This window comes from Rutidosis leptorrhynchoides, chromosome 5, assembly GCF_046630445.1.
Source record: "Rutidosis leptorrhynchoides isolate AG116_Rl617_1_P2 chromosome 5, CSIRO_AGI_Rlap_v1, whole genome shotgun sequence".
Classification (NCBI taxonomy): Eukaryota; Viridiplantae; Streptophyta; class Magnoliopsida; order Asterales; family Asteraceae; genus Rutidosis; species Rutidosis leptorrhynchoides.
Window position 1 is genome coordinate 32168661 of NC_092337.1, and position 13741 is coordinate 32182401.

The 13741-nt window shown below is 34.0% G+C and overlaps 2 protein-coding genes across 2 annotated transcripts; both read right to left on the minus strand.

Annotated features, from left to right (window-relative positions):
* Positions 1 to 1098: 1098 nt before the first annotated feature.
* Positions 1099 to 2482, minus strand: LOC139848506 (uncharacterized). The gene is made up of 2 exons (XM_071838235.1): positions 2257 to 2482; positions 1099 to 2045 (listed from the first exon to the last, which is right to left on the minus strand). Exons 1-2 carry the CDS (start codon positions 2480 to 2482, stop codon positions 1099 to 1101), a joined length of 1173 nt encoding a protein of 390 aa, XP_071694336.1.
* A 779-nt stretch (positions 2483 to 3261) lies between these two features.
* LOC139846901 (glucose-6-phosphate/phosphate translocator 2, chloroplastic-like) lies at positions 3262 to 7376 on the minus strand. The gene is made up of 5 exons (XM_071836452.1): positions 6669 to 7376; positions 5941 to 6166; positions 5629 to 5851; positions 4704 to 4917; positions 3262 to 3549 (listed from the first exon to the last, which is right to left on the minus strand). The coding sequence occupies exons 1-5, from the start codon at positions 7155 to 7157 to the stop codon at positions 3538 to 3540; spliced, it is 1164 nt and encodes a 387-aa protein (XP_071692553.1). The 5' UTR covers positions 7158 to 7376; the 3' UTR covers positions 3262 to 3537.
* Between the last annotated feature and the right edge of the window lie 6365 nt (positions 7377 to 13741).

A 13741-nucleotide genomic window follows, 5' to 3' on the forward strand; every position in this document is an offset into this window, starting at 1 on the left:
ACGCGCCGCACCTACGTGCACCATTGAACGACAGTTACGAGTTGAGTTCAACGCCACGCACCGCACCTACGCGCACCATTGAACGACAGTTACGAGTTGAGTTCAACGCCTCGCGACGCACCTACGCGCACCATTGAACGACAGCTACGAGTTGAGTTCAACGCCACGCGCCGCACCTACGCGCACCATTGAACGACAGTTACGAGTTGAGTTCAACGCCACGCGCCGCACCTACGCGCACCATTGAACGACAGTTACGAGTTGAGTTCAACGCCTCGCGCCGCACCTACGTGCACCATTGAACGTCAGTTACGAGTTGAGTTCAACGCCACGCGCCGCACCTACCCGCGCCATTGAACGATAGCTACAAGTTGAGTTCAATGCCATGCGCCGCAAATGCGCATAACATTGAACTGGGGGGACTTAATGATATGCATACCCGATCAGCTCGTGTAGCGTATCAAACAGCATCGCCACTAGGAATTACCAGAGCGCGCCAAGGCCTGAAGCGCTATACTTATTACCATTGCGCTAGTCCTATAAGCGCGCATAGGTAGCGGTCACATGACGGGCGATGCTGTAGCTGGCAGAGGACACCTGGCAGACAAGAATCAGAGCCGACAAGAACACTTTTTACTTTTGTCGGACCAGCTCGCCTGAGGACGTACTATTTGCAGGCCACGATTTGTTTAGCCTCATTACGTGGCAATAGAAGACAAGAAAGCTTATCCTATAAATACAAGACTTCGTCCACAGAACGAAAGGGATCTAGATTTTTCCACCTTCACACACACGTTCTAAGAACAGCAGCGCATAGCGCAAATATACCCGCGCTACCGGACTCATAGCATTACACTAGACATTCTTGAAATACAGGTAACGTTCTGTGAACAGAAACCCTATCTTATAGCGCGAGCCATCAATGACCGGACCACCCGCTGAGGTGGGTCTAATGTTTAACCACCCCTGTTGAGATCATCATCTCGCAAGGGGTTATTCACGGTACTCTGGACAGGAGAGTTAAACTCAATTGACCCTTAAATCCCCATTATTGATGTCAAGCATGGACCGAACCCGACCCGATTATTCTATGCTTGATCACCCATCAACCATCAAACCCTGCAAGTTCTGATTCCTTCTTTTATGTTTCATGGAGCAATGGAAAAATTTAGAATTTTCATCCCCCTCCACGTCCCATTTAATTCTAGCTTTTTGTAAGACGTCTGACTCTTTAAGTTTTATAAGCTCGTCACGTTCAACAGCCAAGGAATTACGCCTGTTAATCGTGTCCTGGCTAGCGTTACCTGCATCAATAAGAACATCGAGATTATTAATATTATTAGTGATATCAATAAGTCGCGAGTCTTCTTTGTCTCTAGACATATGAATCCAGTTCTTTAGGTGTTGTTTCATGGCACGCATCTTAACCACAATATCATCGTTCGACTTCCTGTTAATCGAACTCCAAGCATCTTTAACAGTCGCCTCAAAATCAGCTCTAGCAAACCAAGAATCGAAAATTTTAAAATACGTAGGACCAAAGTCCACCTTATCTTGAAACAACAAAATCGGGGAATGATCCGAATACCCGCAAGGTAACACCAACCCTTTCAAATCGTTAACAACATTAAGCACGTTATCTGAAACAAAAAATCGATCCAGTTTGCTTAATTTATCACCTGCTTTGGTACGCCAAGTAAAATGAAGACCACCTAAAGGAACTTCATACAGAATATTAGAATCAATAAAATCATTGAACTCACGAGCATCATGAGCACAAAAATCAGACCCACATCTATCACCCGGCACCCTAACAGCGTTCCAATCACCCATCAAAATGAAATTTCCCGGATTAGCATTCATGAACGACGATAACTTACTCCATAAAACAACTTTATCAGCTAACATTTGAGGGGCATAAACATTAACCATGAACACCTCTAATTTTTCACGCACCCACGTACCTTTTACAATAACATAATTATCGTCACACCATATATCAGATCTAGAAAACGCTGTTGGGTCCCAAATCGAAATGATGCCACCTGAAAAACCATGAGATAAACGTAAAGCATAATCAAAGTTATGATTTCCCCAGAAAGACTTTAACCGAAACATTTGTAACCGGGATAATTTAGATTCTTGAATGCCCAAGAATTGAACATTCACCGATACACAAAAATCACGAATCCAATTCGTTTAGTACGAACTCTCGATCCACAACTATTAATAGAAACAATCTTCATTGGAAACTACTTCTTCGCTCACGATTCAACGAATTTTTGCACCCAGACAAATTAATACCCAATAATTCTCCAAGACCAAAAATATCCTCCACATCATTATGTCTACTTGTATTATTACCGTCTTTTCGCCATAAACAAAACTTGGAATAAAGTAGATCGTCAATGATGTGGCAGGGACGAACATATGCTAAGGTTATGAAAGCAACATTGTTCTTTTCGAGCTCGACACACAACATTAATGTGAACAAGATTTTCAAGTTCATTAAGGCTCGGCTATTCAACTTAGAGTAGTCTTTTCAACCTAACCTAAACTTAGGCGAACCAATTATAGACCTTAACTAGATAGCAACCATGATGTGTTGTTTTACTTGTACATAGTTCAAATGTTGATACCAAAATGACTTAAAAATGATGAACCCTGATTCAAACCCAACCGAGCTTGGCTTGGCTAGACCATCAATCTTGTTCCTAGTAGTGCAAGAAAAAGGATCTCGACCAAAGAAGAAAAATGTTACGAATAAAATATTGAAAAAAATGTATTAGTTTTTTTTGGGTTACCAATGCTGTTTTTTGTTTATGTTTTTTCTTTTCTTGTAGTACTTCATAATGTTAATGAAATAAAATAGTTGTTATGTTTTCTTTTTTTGGTTCTACATTATGAATAAAGTATTTGGGCTTTGATTACAAGAGAATAAATTCTAAAACCATGTAGCAATGTGCTTTTGGCCTAGCAGTATCGAGAAGTCACTTTGACTTTGAGGACTGAGGTCATGTGTTCGAATCCTGTTTGTATGGTTCGAGTTTGCAGTAAAAAAAAAATCGAAAACCAGGTCTTGTGGTACTTCTCAAATTGCATTTTCAGTTCAACATTATAATTTTTTGCAATTGGAGTCCAACTAGTATATAGTATTAGTATGTATCATGAAAGATTGTCAACAATTTATTTTTTAGGATGTTACCCTTGATGCTTCAGCTTCTTAAGAACAGATACCAAATGATACTAAATAACATTGTATGATCGCAAAGCAATAGTTGTTTTATTGAAAAACTAAATACCGAATTCGCCCATGTTTATTGGAAGGAAAAACAGAACTCACTCCTTACCACCCACAAACTTGGGGGGCAAAAAAGTCTAATCCTTTCTACAGTATCTAAGTAAATAACTCATCCATTCTTATTATCTACAACATATTCAAGCTACTATCTTACCTTGCTGATAATGCCATCATGGATGATATATTTAACATTATCCGTTAACACTACAACCTCGTAAATCTTTCTTCTCCGTTCTTCACTGTTTCGCCTTTTTCAAGTTTAAACAAAGATGATATTAGAATAAGGGAATTGATATGTCCACAACCATTTTTTATATGTACACAACCAAATATGCTTTATTGTGTTGTACAGTACAACATTCAAAGCAATTTGGTTGTGTACATATCAAAATTTGGTTGTATACATATCATCACCCGAAGAATAAACACTACAAAATGTGTAAAAAAGCAAGAAAATATCACAAAGATACAGACTTTTGGTGTTAATTTAGGTAATCCGCCTTTTTAGGACAAAAACCATAAAGATTTTGTTTGAAGGTAATCAAATTTGACCCTTTTTTTTGGTTTAAGGTAATATGATGAGTAACTGTAAAACTGATTATGTGAATGTGTGAATAACTTTCGGTTAATGCTGACTATTCAGATCAAAAGATGTTCTTGTGGTACATAGATTTATTAGACTAACAAATTGCTAGACTATAACCTTATCACAATGTAGTGGTGCAAAATAGTCATAATTTTGTCCTATTCTTTTATTCAAAATGTTTATTTAAATAATTACTTCACTTAAGATACAAAGTTTGATATGAACACCCAAAGCTTACTCCATATACTTACTCTCCATCTTTTCATTCATTTCAAGGGGCTCAAAGAAAAAACTTTAGTCTTTGAACTCTTACTTTTAAAATTTATTTTAAGAACCAAAGAAGACTTGTCTACTTTCACTAGTTTGCAAAACGTCAGGATTTCAAACGCCCGGAGGCTCTGTTTTCAGGTATGAAACATTTTACATAAGTAGAGATAGATGTGGCAATTTGGACCCATTAAAGCATTTTGTTTTATATAATCATGTTTTGATCATAATTTCGACTTCAAAACCTCCAATATACTCCATACAAAGTTGAAAAGAACATATAACCCAAAAACGAACAATAACATTCCAATTTTAAAAACTCTCCCATATGACCCGTTAAAGAATATAACCCAAAATCGATCCGTTTACCATAAACAGGACAAAATTGCTACCTCTAACTGAAATTATCAAATTTTATTTGTTATGCAATAAAAGACACATCTTTTAGTAAATCGAGTCCATTAACTGTTAAATATCAGACTAGTGGATTAAATTTTGTCATGAGATAGTAAAAAATAACCAGTATGTAAATGAAAGGCAAGAGGGTACCTGAGAATACAAGAAAGTTCCAAAAATAGCGATTGCAGCTCCAAGAGCATTGATTGGTTGAACGGGTGTACGGAAAATGATGATAGAAGAAACAATAACAGATATACGTTTCATTGTGTTTCCAATACTAAATGTTAGCGGGGATATTTCATCAAGGGACATATACGAAACTTGATTGTATAAGTGATAGAAGATACTTTGGGCCGCCACCCACCTATTATTCACAAAGTTTTTTAAAAAACTATTAGCCTTTTAATGTCACAATAAAACCAAACATGAAAGAACACATCTACAATTTGAACATACAAACTAATATAAGAGTCGTCTTTAAATTTTATCAGCATAACTACACAGCAAGCAAAGAGGGCTTGCAGGTGCGATTGTCCCCCTAACTTACGTATTTGATAAAAAAATTAGTATACTCATAAACTAAGAGCGTAATCCTGCTGGGCCCTAAGTTTCTTGAGTTCCTTGCAAGAGGTTTCAGGTTCGAATCATGTCTAGGACGAATATTTAGTGGTGGCCGGGGATGGGTTGGAAAGAGCCAGAGAGTAATTCTGTTGGGCTGTGTACATTAGAGTATGGGGCCGGATTACTCGCCCTTCCGGGTAGCCCGAATGGGGAAAACCTTCTACCCTTTTCCCCATAAATTAAGGGCATGTTTAGATGTGCCTTTTGAAAACCATCATACGATGTTGAATTTCAGAACTCAAAAATCAGTTGTATACAGGCAGGTCGAAACTAGCGTTTGGACATGCAGTGTGCTTATTTCATTTGAAGTTGTTATTATTTGAGTTTTAGAAATATCCTATCCTATCATTTACTAAAGTAAGACTCCATAGCTAAAACGACTACAAGAAGACACTTCAGTGAAAAAGATGTTTTGTGAAATAGACGTAAAAGTTAAGAAGCCGAAAATCATTACCAAACGAAATGGGGTCCGATCTCAGTAATAGCATTTTGCCATCCAGCAGCCCACATCTTTGGGCCTTCAACAGCAATTGCAAACGGCGTAAGAATCAAAAGTGACAACAATGATAAACATGCATAATAGTTCATTCCACTAACAGACTTCCCCTTCATGCCTTTTTTCGAAAATATGTTTCTAAACACAAAAGCCAAATTGGATATCATAGCTCCCATAAAACCTAAACACATCAACAAGAAACAACATATTAGAACGCATATTAGAACCAGTAATTAATTCTATATTTCAAGTTATATACTCCTTAATTACCAGTCATGTTGAAGTTGAGTTCAGTAAGAGCGGAAAGACCACAACCACCAATGATCGGTATAAGAGACAAGTAAACCGCGATTGGGAACGTTTCTCCCAAGATGAATCTTGAGACTAAAACGCTAAACGCAGGCTCACCACTTTTGATTATGTGTGTGAAAGAAACGGCAACTTTTGACATGCTTACAGTTGCTGCTACATGGCCAATTGTATGCGCCAACGCAACCTGTACAATGTCATAATTAAAATAACCTTACAGTTGTAAAAGTAATCACAGAAACACAAATTTTAAAAATTAGATTTTTTTTTTTTAAATTAACAATTAAACATACCCCAGATCACATGGAGACAAATTAAAGGTAATTCAGAACAAAATCCAGATCATATATACTTTAAAAAGTAACATAATAATCAATACCCAGATTTTTTATTTTTTATTTTTTACTAATTTAACCAAACCCAGATTAGTTATTTTAACAGTTAACCAAATCTCAGCTCATAAACCCTAATAAGTGACATATAAACAATACCATATCAAAATTTGAATAACTAAACAATACCATGATTGATTTTAGACAATCAAACATAACCCATATCATAAACCCTAAAACATAAATAAACAATACCCAGATCAATTTTTTGATGAATTGAACAATACCAAGATTATTTTCTAAACAATTAAACAGTACCCATATCATAAACCCTAAAAAAAATTAAAACTTGCTTACAGGGAATAAAGATTTCCAGAATTCAAGATCAGTATTAGGTGCTTCAGCAACTTTTGTAGCCCAAGATATCAACATGATGGTTGATCCAGCAGCAAGAGATAACAGTGACGTCAACCATGGATACGGAAAAGCATTCAAAACCTTTTTATTATAAATATTAAAAATAACATTTAAAAACCACCATGTTGCAAAATAAACACCAATTTTAGCCTTTCTTGCTGCTTCAACTTTTTCAACAATTAATTCCCCATCAGATCTATCAGCTTCATATGCCTTACATGCAACACTTGATTTCTGTAATGACCCAAAATTTTGAATTGAAGATACATGTAAAGGTTTTAAATTTGAGGCAATTAAAAGTTTGTTAATTTTAGGGTTAGAAACAGGCGGTAAAACCAAGAATTGTGATTGAGTATTTTTCCGATGATCAATGATCTTGGAATTGCATACAGGACTTGTTATATGCGATTGCTTTAATGAAAAGATCATTGTGAATTTGTGTTACAATGATATTTTCAAGATCAAAATTTTGGGGTTTGATTAACAAGTTAATACAGTAATAAGAATTGAAAGAATTTTCAATAAAGTTTTGATCTTTGGTTTTGGTGTATAAGAATAGAGATTTATTGGGTTCACGTGTGAGCTCCTCAAAGCAATTTGATTTGGACTCTAATGCCGTATCTCAATACTCGTTTTGTAGTATTTCTTGTAATATAAGTCATATTTTAGTCAAACAATTTATATAATCAAAATGAAGAGGTACCTATGTTGAATATTTTAGTGATACGTCGTTGTACAAGTAAGGGGGATGATTCTCACACACACTTTTTTGATCCTCACACATCAATTTAAAGAAATGAAGTATTATTAGAAGAGTAAAAGGTTAAAATAGGTGTGTGAGGATCAAAAAAGGGTGTGTTAAAATCATCCCCCGTAAGTATTACTCCATAAAATAAGATTAAGATGTTATGTTATATTATTAAAATAAAATAAAAACTAACATAATTGTTTTACTTAAATATCCATCATGTCATTTTGTATAACTTGGTTTGTAAAAATTTTATAGCCATAGAATTTCTCATTTTGGAATGGATTTGGTGCTGATAGTCAAAAAGTAACATATTTGATATTTGGTATATAGAATTGAACATGCAAATTAATTAACCATTCCAGCGGTGGCTGAGTGGTATCCTTGGTTTCACTTCGGTGGGGCCAGGGCAAGGGGTAGCAGTGGATTCAAGTTCGAATCCCACTCTTTAAAAATACCCGTGGTAGGCTTACTTACCATAAGCCGGGTTGCCCCTGGGAAGGTTTTACCGACCTATTCAGGACCCAGATCCGACCCGCCTGCCCCTCGGGATGGTTTAAGGTTCGGATCCCTGTAATATGGTTCGGGTTTCCTGCCCGAACGCGTGTGTATCTGCAAATGATGACTAGGCTTCGGTCCGGACTGATGCAAGCTTGCCGTTCAAAAAAAAAAAAAAAAAAACATGCAAATTAAAAAAGAATTGTTTACTAGTGGGCATATGTGATGATGGATTTATAAAATTTGAGTTAATCTTGATCTTATGGTAATTCCTTAACATCAACCAAACGACCCCTGATTAAATGATGATTGATTTTGATTTTATTGGTTAATGTTTGAGTAGTCCTAATAGTATGTTTTTGAAAACAAAATTAATAATAATGAGAATATCTTATTTAAGTTAGTTTTTTGTTGCAAAAACATGTGTATCGGCAGGGACATGTTAGCTCTGTGTTGAATTTGTCAACCCATCCAGCGGTTCCCGATAGCCCACTGGAGCCTGGCGAAACACCATCACCAATTACTCCACAGCATGTCAGGCCCGAAATTCGAACCTGCATTGATATTGTTGCAATCTTCGCATGCGTGGGACCAAGGGATCATTTGAGCCCGGTAAGAATGGTTTTTGATCCAATTATTTGGAAAATCCTCACCTAGTGAGAATCGAACCCTCACCTCCCCTAAGGGAGAGTGAGTCATTCACCAACTAGGCTATTGACCCTTCTTATTTAAGTTAGTTATTGATGCAAATATTATCAATCATAAGAAAGGAACAACTTTAATTCTTTAGCAAGTTGTTTCAAGCTTCAATAATAATTAAAGGAAAATAAGGGTGACTCTTCAATTGGTGGTGTGGGGGGTTAGGTTGGGTGAGACCCCCAACAGCATATTCCAAATGGATGTCCTTTCACCAAATACAATTCAACCCCTTCACCTTACTCAAAGGTTCACCAAATTTTGGTTACTTTATGTCACAAAAAGGTCATTCAAAATGGACAAGAATGTCTATGCAATCAAGGTTCGTAATGAAATTTATTTACAATTTACAATTGATGTTAAAGAACTCTCCTTTTTTTATTTTTGGTAAACGGGTGCACACCCCAACAATTATAATAAATTAAACGTTACTAGAACAAGAATGTGACATACCACATAAACTTAATCTAACACAAAGTATGAAAGATTAACAAACTCTCCTTGTCACTTTTAAACATCTAAAAGATTTACAGAAAAAAAAAAAAAAAAAAAAAGATATGAGTTGGTAACAACAAAGACGAATGCAACAAATCTAGCTATTTTGTATAGAAAGCTTGATTAACATGACTACAACACTTGACTTGCTATAAGAGATTAGCATGTTTGTCTTGACCAAGTGTGTGGTTCTAGATTGTTACGAGGAAAAGGCGAAAAATGATTCTTCAAACATAGGCAGCTTTGCTTTCATGGTCCATGAGTTTGTACTAAGTGAAAGTATTTAGTTATATGATATATATAAAAGTCAAAACAAAAGCCACCAAGTGAAGAAAATAAAGACAAATAAAATATGGAGAATATATGCAAATCAACCGTATTCGCGTAGCCATGCACCTGGGATGACAATGGATGTTCGATTCAGCGGATATCCTTTCGATCCGATCAATTTAAATGATATGGACAATCTAAATATATAATAAGTGGATATGGATATGGATGATACCACATATATATATATATATATATATATATATATATATATATATATATATATATATATATATATATATATATATATATATATATATATATATATATATATATATATATAATACATATTTACTTAAATGCATATACATTTACATATCTTTATAAATGTACACATTAACAATTAAAATATCATCAAAAGTATAGATTGTGAAAAAATACAACTATGTGAATAGTATTAAATTCACATATCTTACATATTATTGTTAAGAAAACTTTGATGATTTCATTTTATAATATAAAATATCAAAAGAATAACTTAACATCCAACAAATATCAGTTAACCCGCTTAATTAAACGAATATAGATATGAATTGATGAATGTTATTTATATGAAAATCAATATAGATTTAAAACTACATGAATATAGATATTGAATCACTCGGTATACATAGACCACACATATCAATTCAAAAAATATGCGTCCCACAAATGTATAGTACTAGATGTTATATATGGGCACCTATTAATGCCATTTTCTTAAATTTTTTTTTTCTCTCTTCCTCGTAGATTGAGATGAGTTTTCAAACTAGAGTTAATTTTCTTAATCGTCATATCTCTCGACTATAAACTAAAAAAATGAAATCAAAAATATTTCATTCACTCAGTAAAACCTTCGATCGGCTACGCGTAATTACTAACGCGAATTAATTTTTATTGATTGCACGAGCTAGCCATCAAGGCATTGTGAGATTGGATATAATTGTTATTGTGCATACGTGCAGCTAGTAGCACAACCAAACAATGTGTGTCGTGAAGGGTTAATCGGATATGTTTCAAGTATAATTCAGAAGTGTAAGTGTAAACAATTATTTATTTATTAAATTTTTCTACCTTTAGAAGCATATATGGTGTGTGCTTTTAGTACTATACATAACTTTATAATAAATAAAAAATAAATTAAAAAAAAAACACTTGTACCAACATAACTATCTCACGGACTTTAGTACCATACATAACTATCTCATGAACTATGCATTTATAGCCGTTCATTTTAAAGTTTTGGACCCATTTTAAAATGTCCCGTTCATATTGATTATAAACGTTCCATATTAATTGATTTCGTTGCGAGGTTTTGACCTCTATATGAGACGTTTTTCAAAGACTGCATTCGTTTTTAAAAACAAACCATAACCTTTATTTTATCGACAAGGTTAAAAGGACATCACCTAGATTATCCAGAAATGATAATCTAAAAAAAATATCACACTTACACACTACCAATACATATTGGTTTACAATATTAATATGCTACAACAAAGTAAATCTCGAATGCAGTTTTAAACAATATAATAAAAGCATGCTGACACCAAATCTTGTCCTTATTTTAGCATGCAACAGCGGAAGCTCTTAATAATCACCTGAGAATAAACATGTTTTAAACGTCAACAAAAATGTTGGTGAGTTATAGGTTTAACCTATATATTTATCAAATCGTAATAATAGACCACAAGATTTTATATTTCAATATACATCTCATTCATAGAGATAAAAATCATTCATATGGTTTGAACACCTGGTAACCGACATTAACAAGATGCATATAAGAATATCCCCTATCATTCCGGGACATCCATCGGACATGATAAAACAACATCGAAGTACTAAAGCATCCGCTACAATGGATGGGGTTTGTTGGGCCCAATAGATCTATCTTTAGGATTCTCGTCAATTAGTAGACTGGTTTACTAATTCTTAGGTTACCAAGTAAAAAGGGGCATATTCGGCTTCGATCGTTCAACCATAGAAAGTAGTTTCATGTACTTGTGTCTATTTTGTAAAATATTTATAAAGCTGTATGTATTCTCATTCCAAAAATATTAGATTTTAAAAGTGGGACTATAACTCACTTTCACAGATTTTTACTTCGTCGGGAAGTAAGACTTGACCACTGGTCGATTCACGAACCTATAACAAATATGTATATATATATATCAAAGTATCTTCAAAATAAAATTACAACATTTTTAATACATTTTAATGTTTTAAGTTTATTAAGTCAGCTGTCCTCGTTAGTAACCTACAACTAGTTGTCCACAGTTAGATGTACAGAAATAAATCGATATATATATCTTGAATCAATCCACGACCCAGTGTATACACGTCTCAGGCTAGATCACAACTCAAAGTATATATATTTTTGGAATCAACCTCAACCCTATATAGCTAACTCCAACATTACTGCATATAGAGTGTCTATGGTTGTTTCAAATAATATATATACATGGGTCGATATGATATGTCAAAACATTTGCATACGTGTCTATGGTATCTCAAGATTACATAATATATTAGAATACATGTATAATACAATATGAGTTAGCTAGGATATGATTAATATAGATTTGTTACCAATTTTCACGTAGCTACAACAAGAAAAATTATCCAATCTTGTTTTACCCATAACTTCTTCGTTTCAAATCCGTTTTGAGTGATTCAAGTTGCTATGGTTTCATATTGAACTTAAGTTTATGAATCTAAACAGAAAGAGTATAAGTTTATAGTCGAAAATACAGGTTACAAGTCGTTTTTGTAAAGGTAGTCATTTCAGTCGAAAGAATGACGTCTAGATGACCATTTTGGAAAACATACTTTCACTTTGAGTTTAACCATGATTTTTGGATATAGTTTCATGTTCATAAGAAAAATCATTTTCCCAGAAGAACAACTTTTAAATCAAAGTTTATCATAGTTTTTAATTATCTAACCCAAAACAGCCCGCAGTGTTACTACGACGGCGTATATCCGATTTCACGGTGTTTTTCGTGTTTTCAGGTTTTAAATCATTAAGTTAGCATATCATATAGATATAGAACATGTGTCTAGTTGATTTTAAAAGTCAAGTTAGAAGGATTTACTTTGTTTGCGAACAAGTTTAGAATTAACTAAACTATGTTCTAGTGATTACATGTTCAAATCTTCGAATAAGATAGTTATACATATATGAATCGAATGATGTTATGAACATCATTACTACCTCAAGTTTAGTAGGTAAACCTACTGGAAATGATGAAAAAATAACTTGAGCTTCAAAGGATCTTTGATGGCTTGGAAGTTCTTGAAATAGAATCATGATACAAAAACAAGTTCAAGTAAGATTATTACTCGAATTAAGATAGTTATAGTTATAGAAATTGAATTAAAGCTTGAATATGAATATTACCTTGATTTAGAAATATAACCTACTATAAATAACAAAGGTTTCTTGATCTTAGATGATTGCTTGGAATGGATTAGAAAACTTGGAAGTAAACTTGTAAACTTGGAAGTATTCTTGATGTGTTCTTGAGTAATTGTTTTTATGATGATTATAGGTAATAACCAAAGCTTGTATTTGATGATTTTTGCTGGAAAAATATTAACTTAGACGTTCATGGAAGAGTGTGTGTGTTTTGAGAGAGAATTGGGAAGAAAATTGGAAGTGAAATGGAGTAGGTGGTGAGTGGTGAAGGTGAGTGGGGTTAAAAGGAGTTCTTGTTTTTGTTTCCTTGCTCATAAGTCATGCTAGTTGTCTAATTGTTAGTTCCACATGTTTGTTGACTATCTAGGGCTACTAAGAGCTGAATTATTATGTGTATATACCAATAGTATATACGTCTAGGAGCTGGGTATTGTACGAGTACGAATACGGTTGCATACGAGTAGAATTGTTGATCAAAATGAATGAGAATGAAATTGTAAGCATTTTTGTTAAGTAGAAGTACTTTGATATGTGTCTTGAAGTCTTTCAAAAGTGTACTAATACATCTAAATACACTACATGTATATACATTTTAACTGAGTTGTTAAGTCATCGTTAGTCGTTACATGTAAGTGTTGTTTTGAAACCTTTAAGTTAACGATCTCATTTAATGTTGTTAACCCATTGTTTATTATATCTAATGAGATGTTAATTTATTACATTATCATGATATTATGATGTATGAATATATCTTAATATGATATATATACATTAAAATGTCTTTACAACGATAATCGTTACATATATGCCTTGTTTCAAAATTCTTAAGTTAGTAGTCTTGCTTTA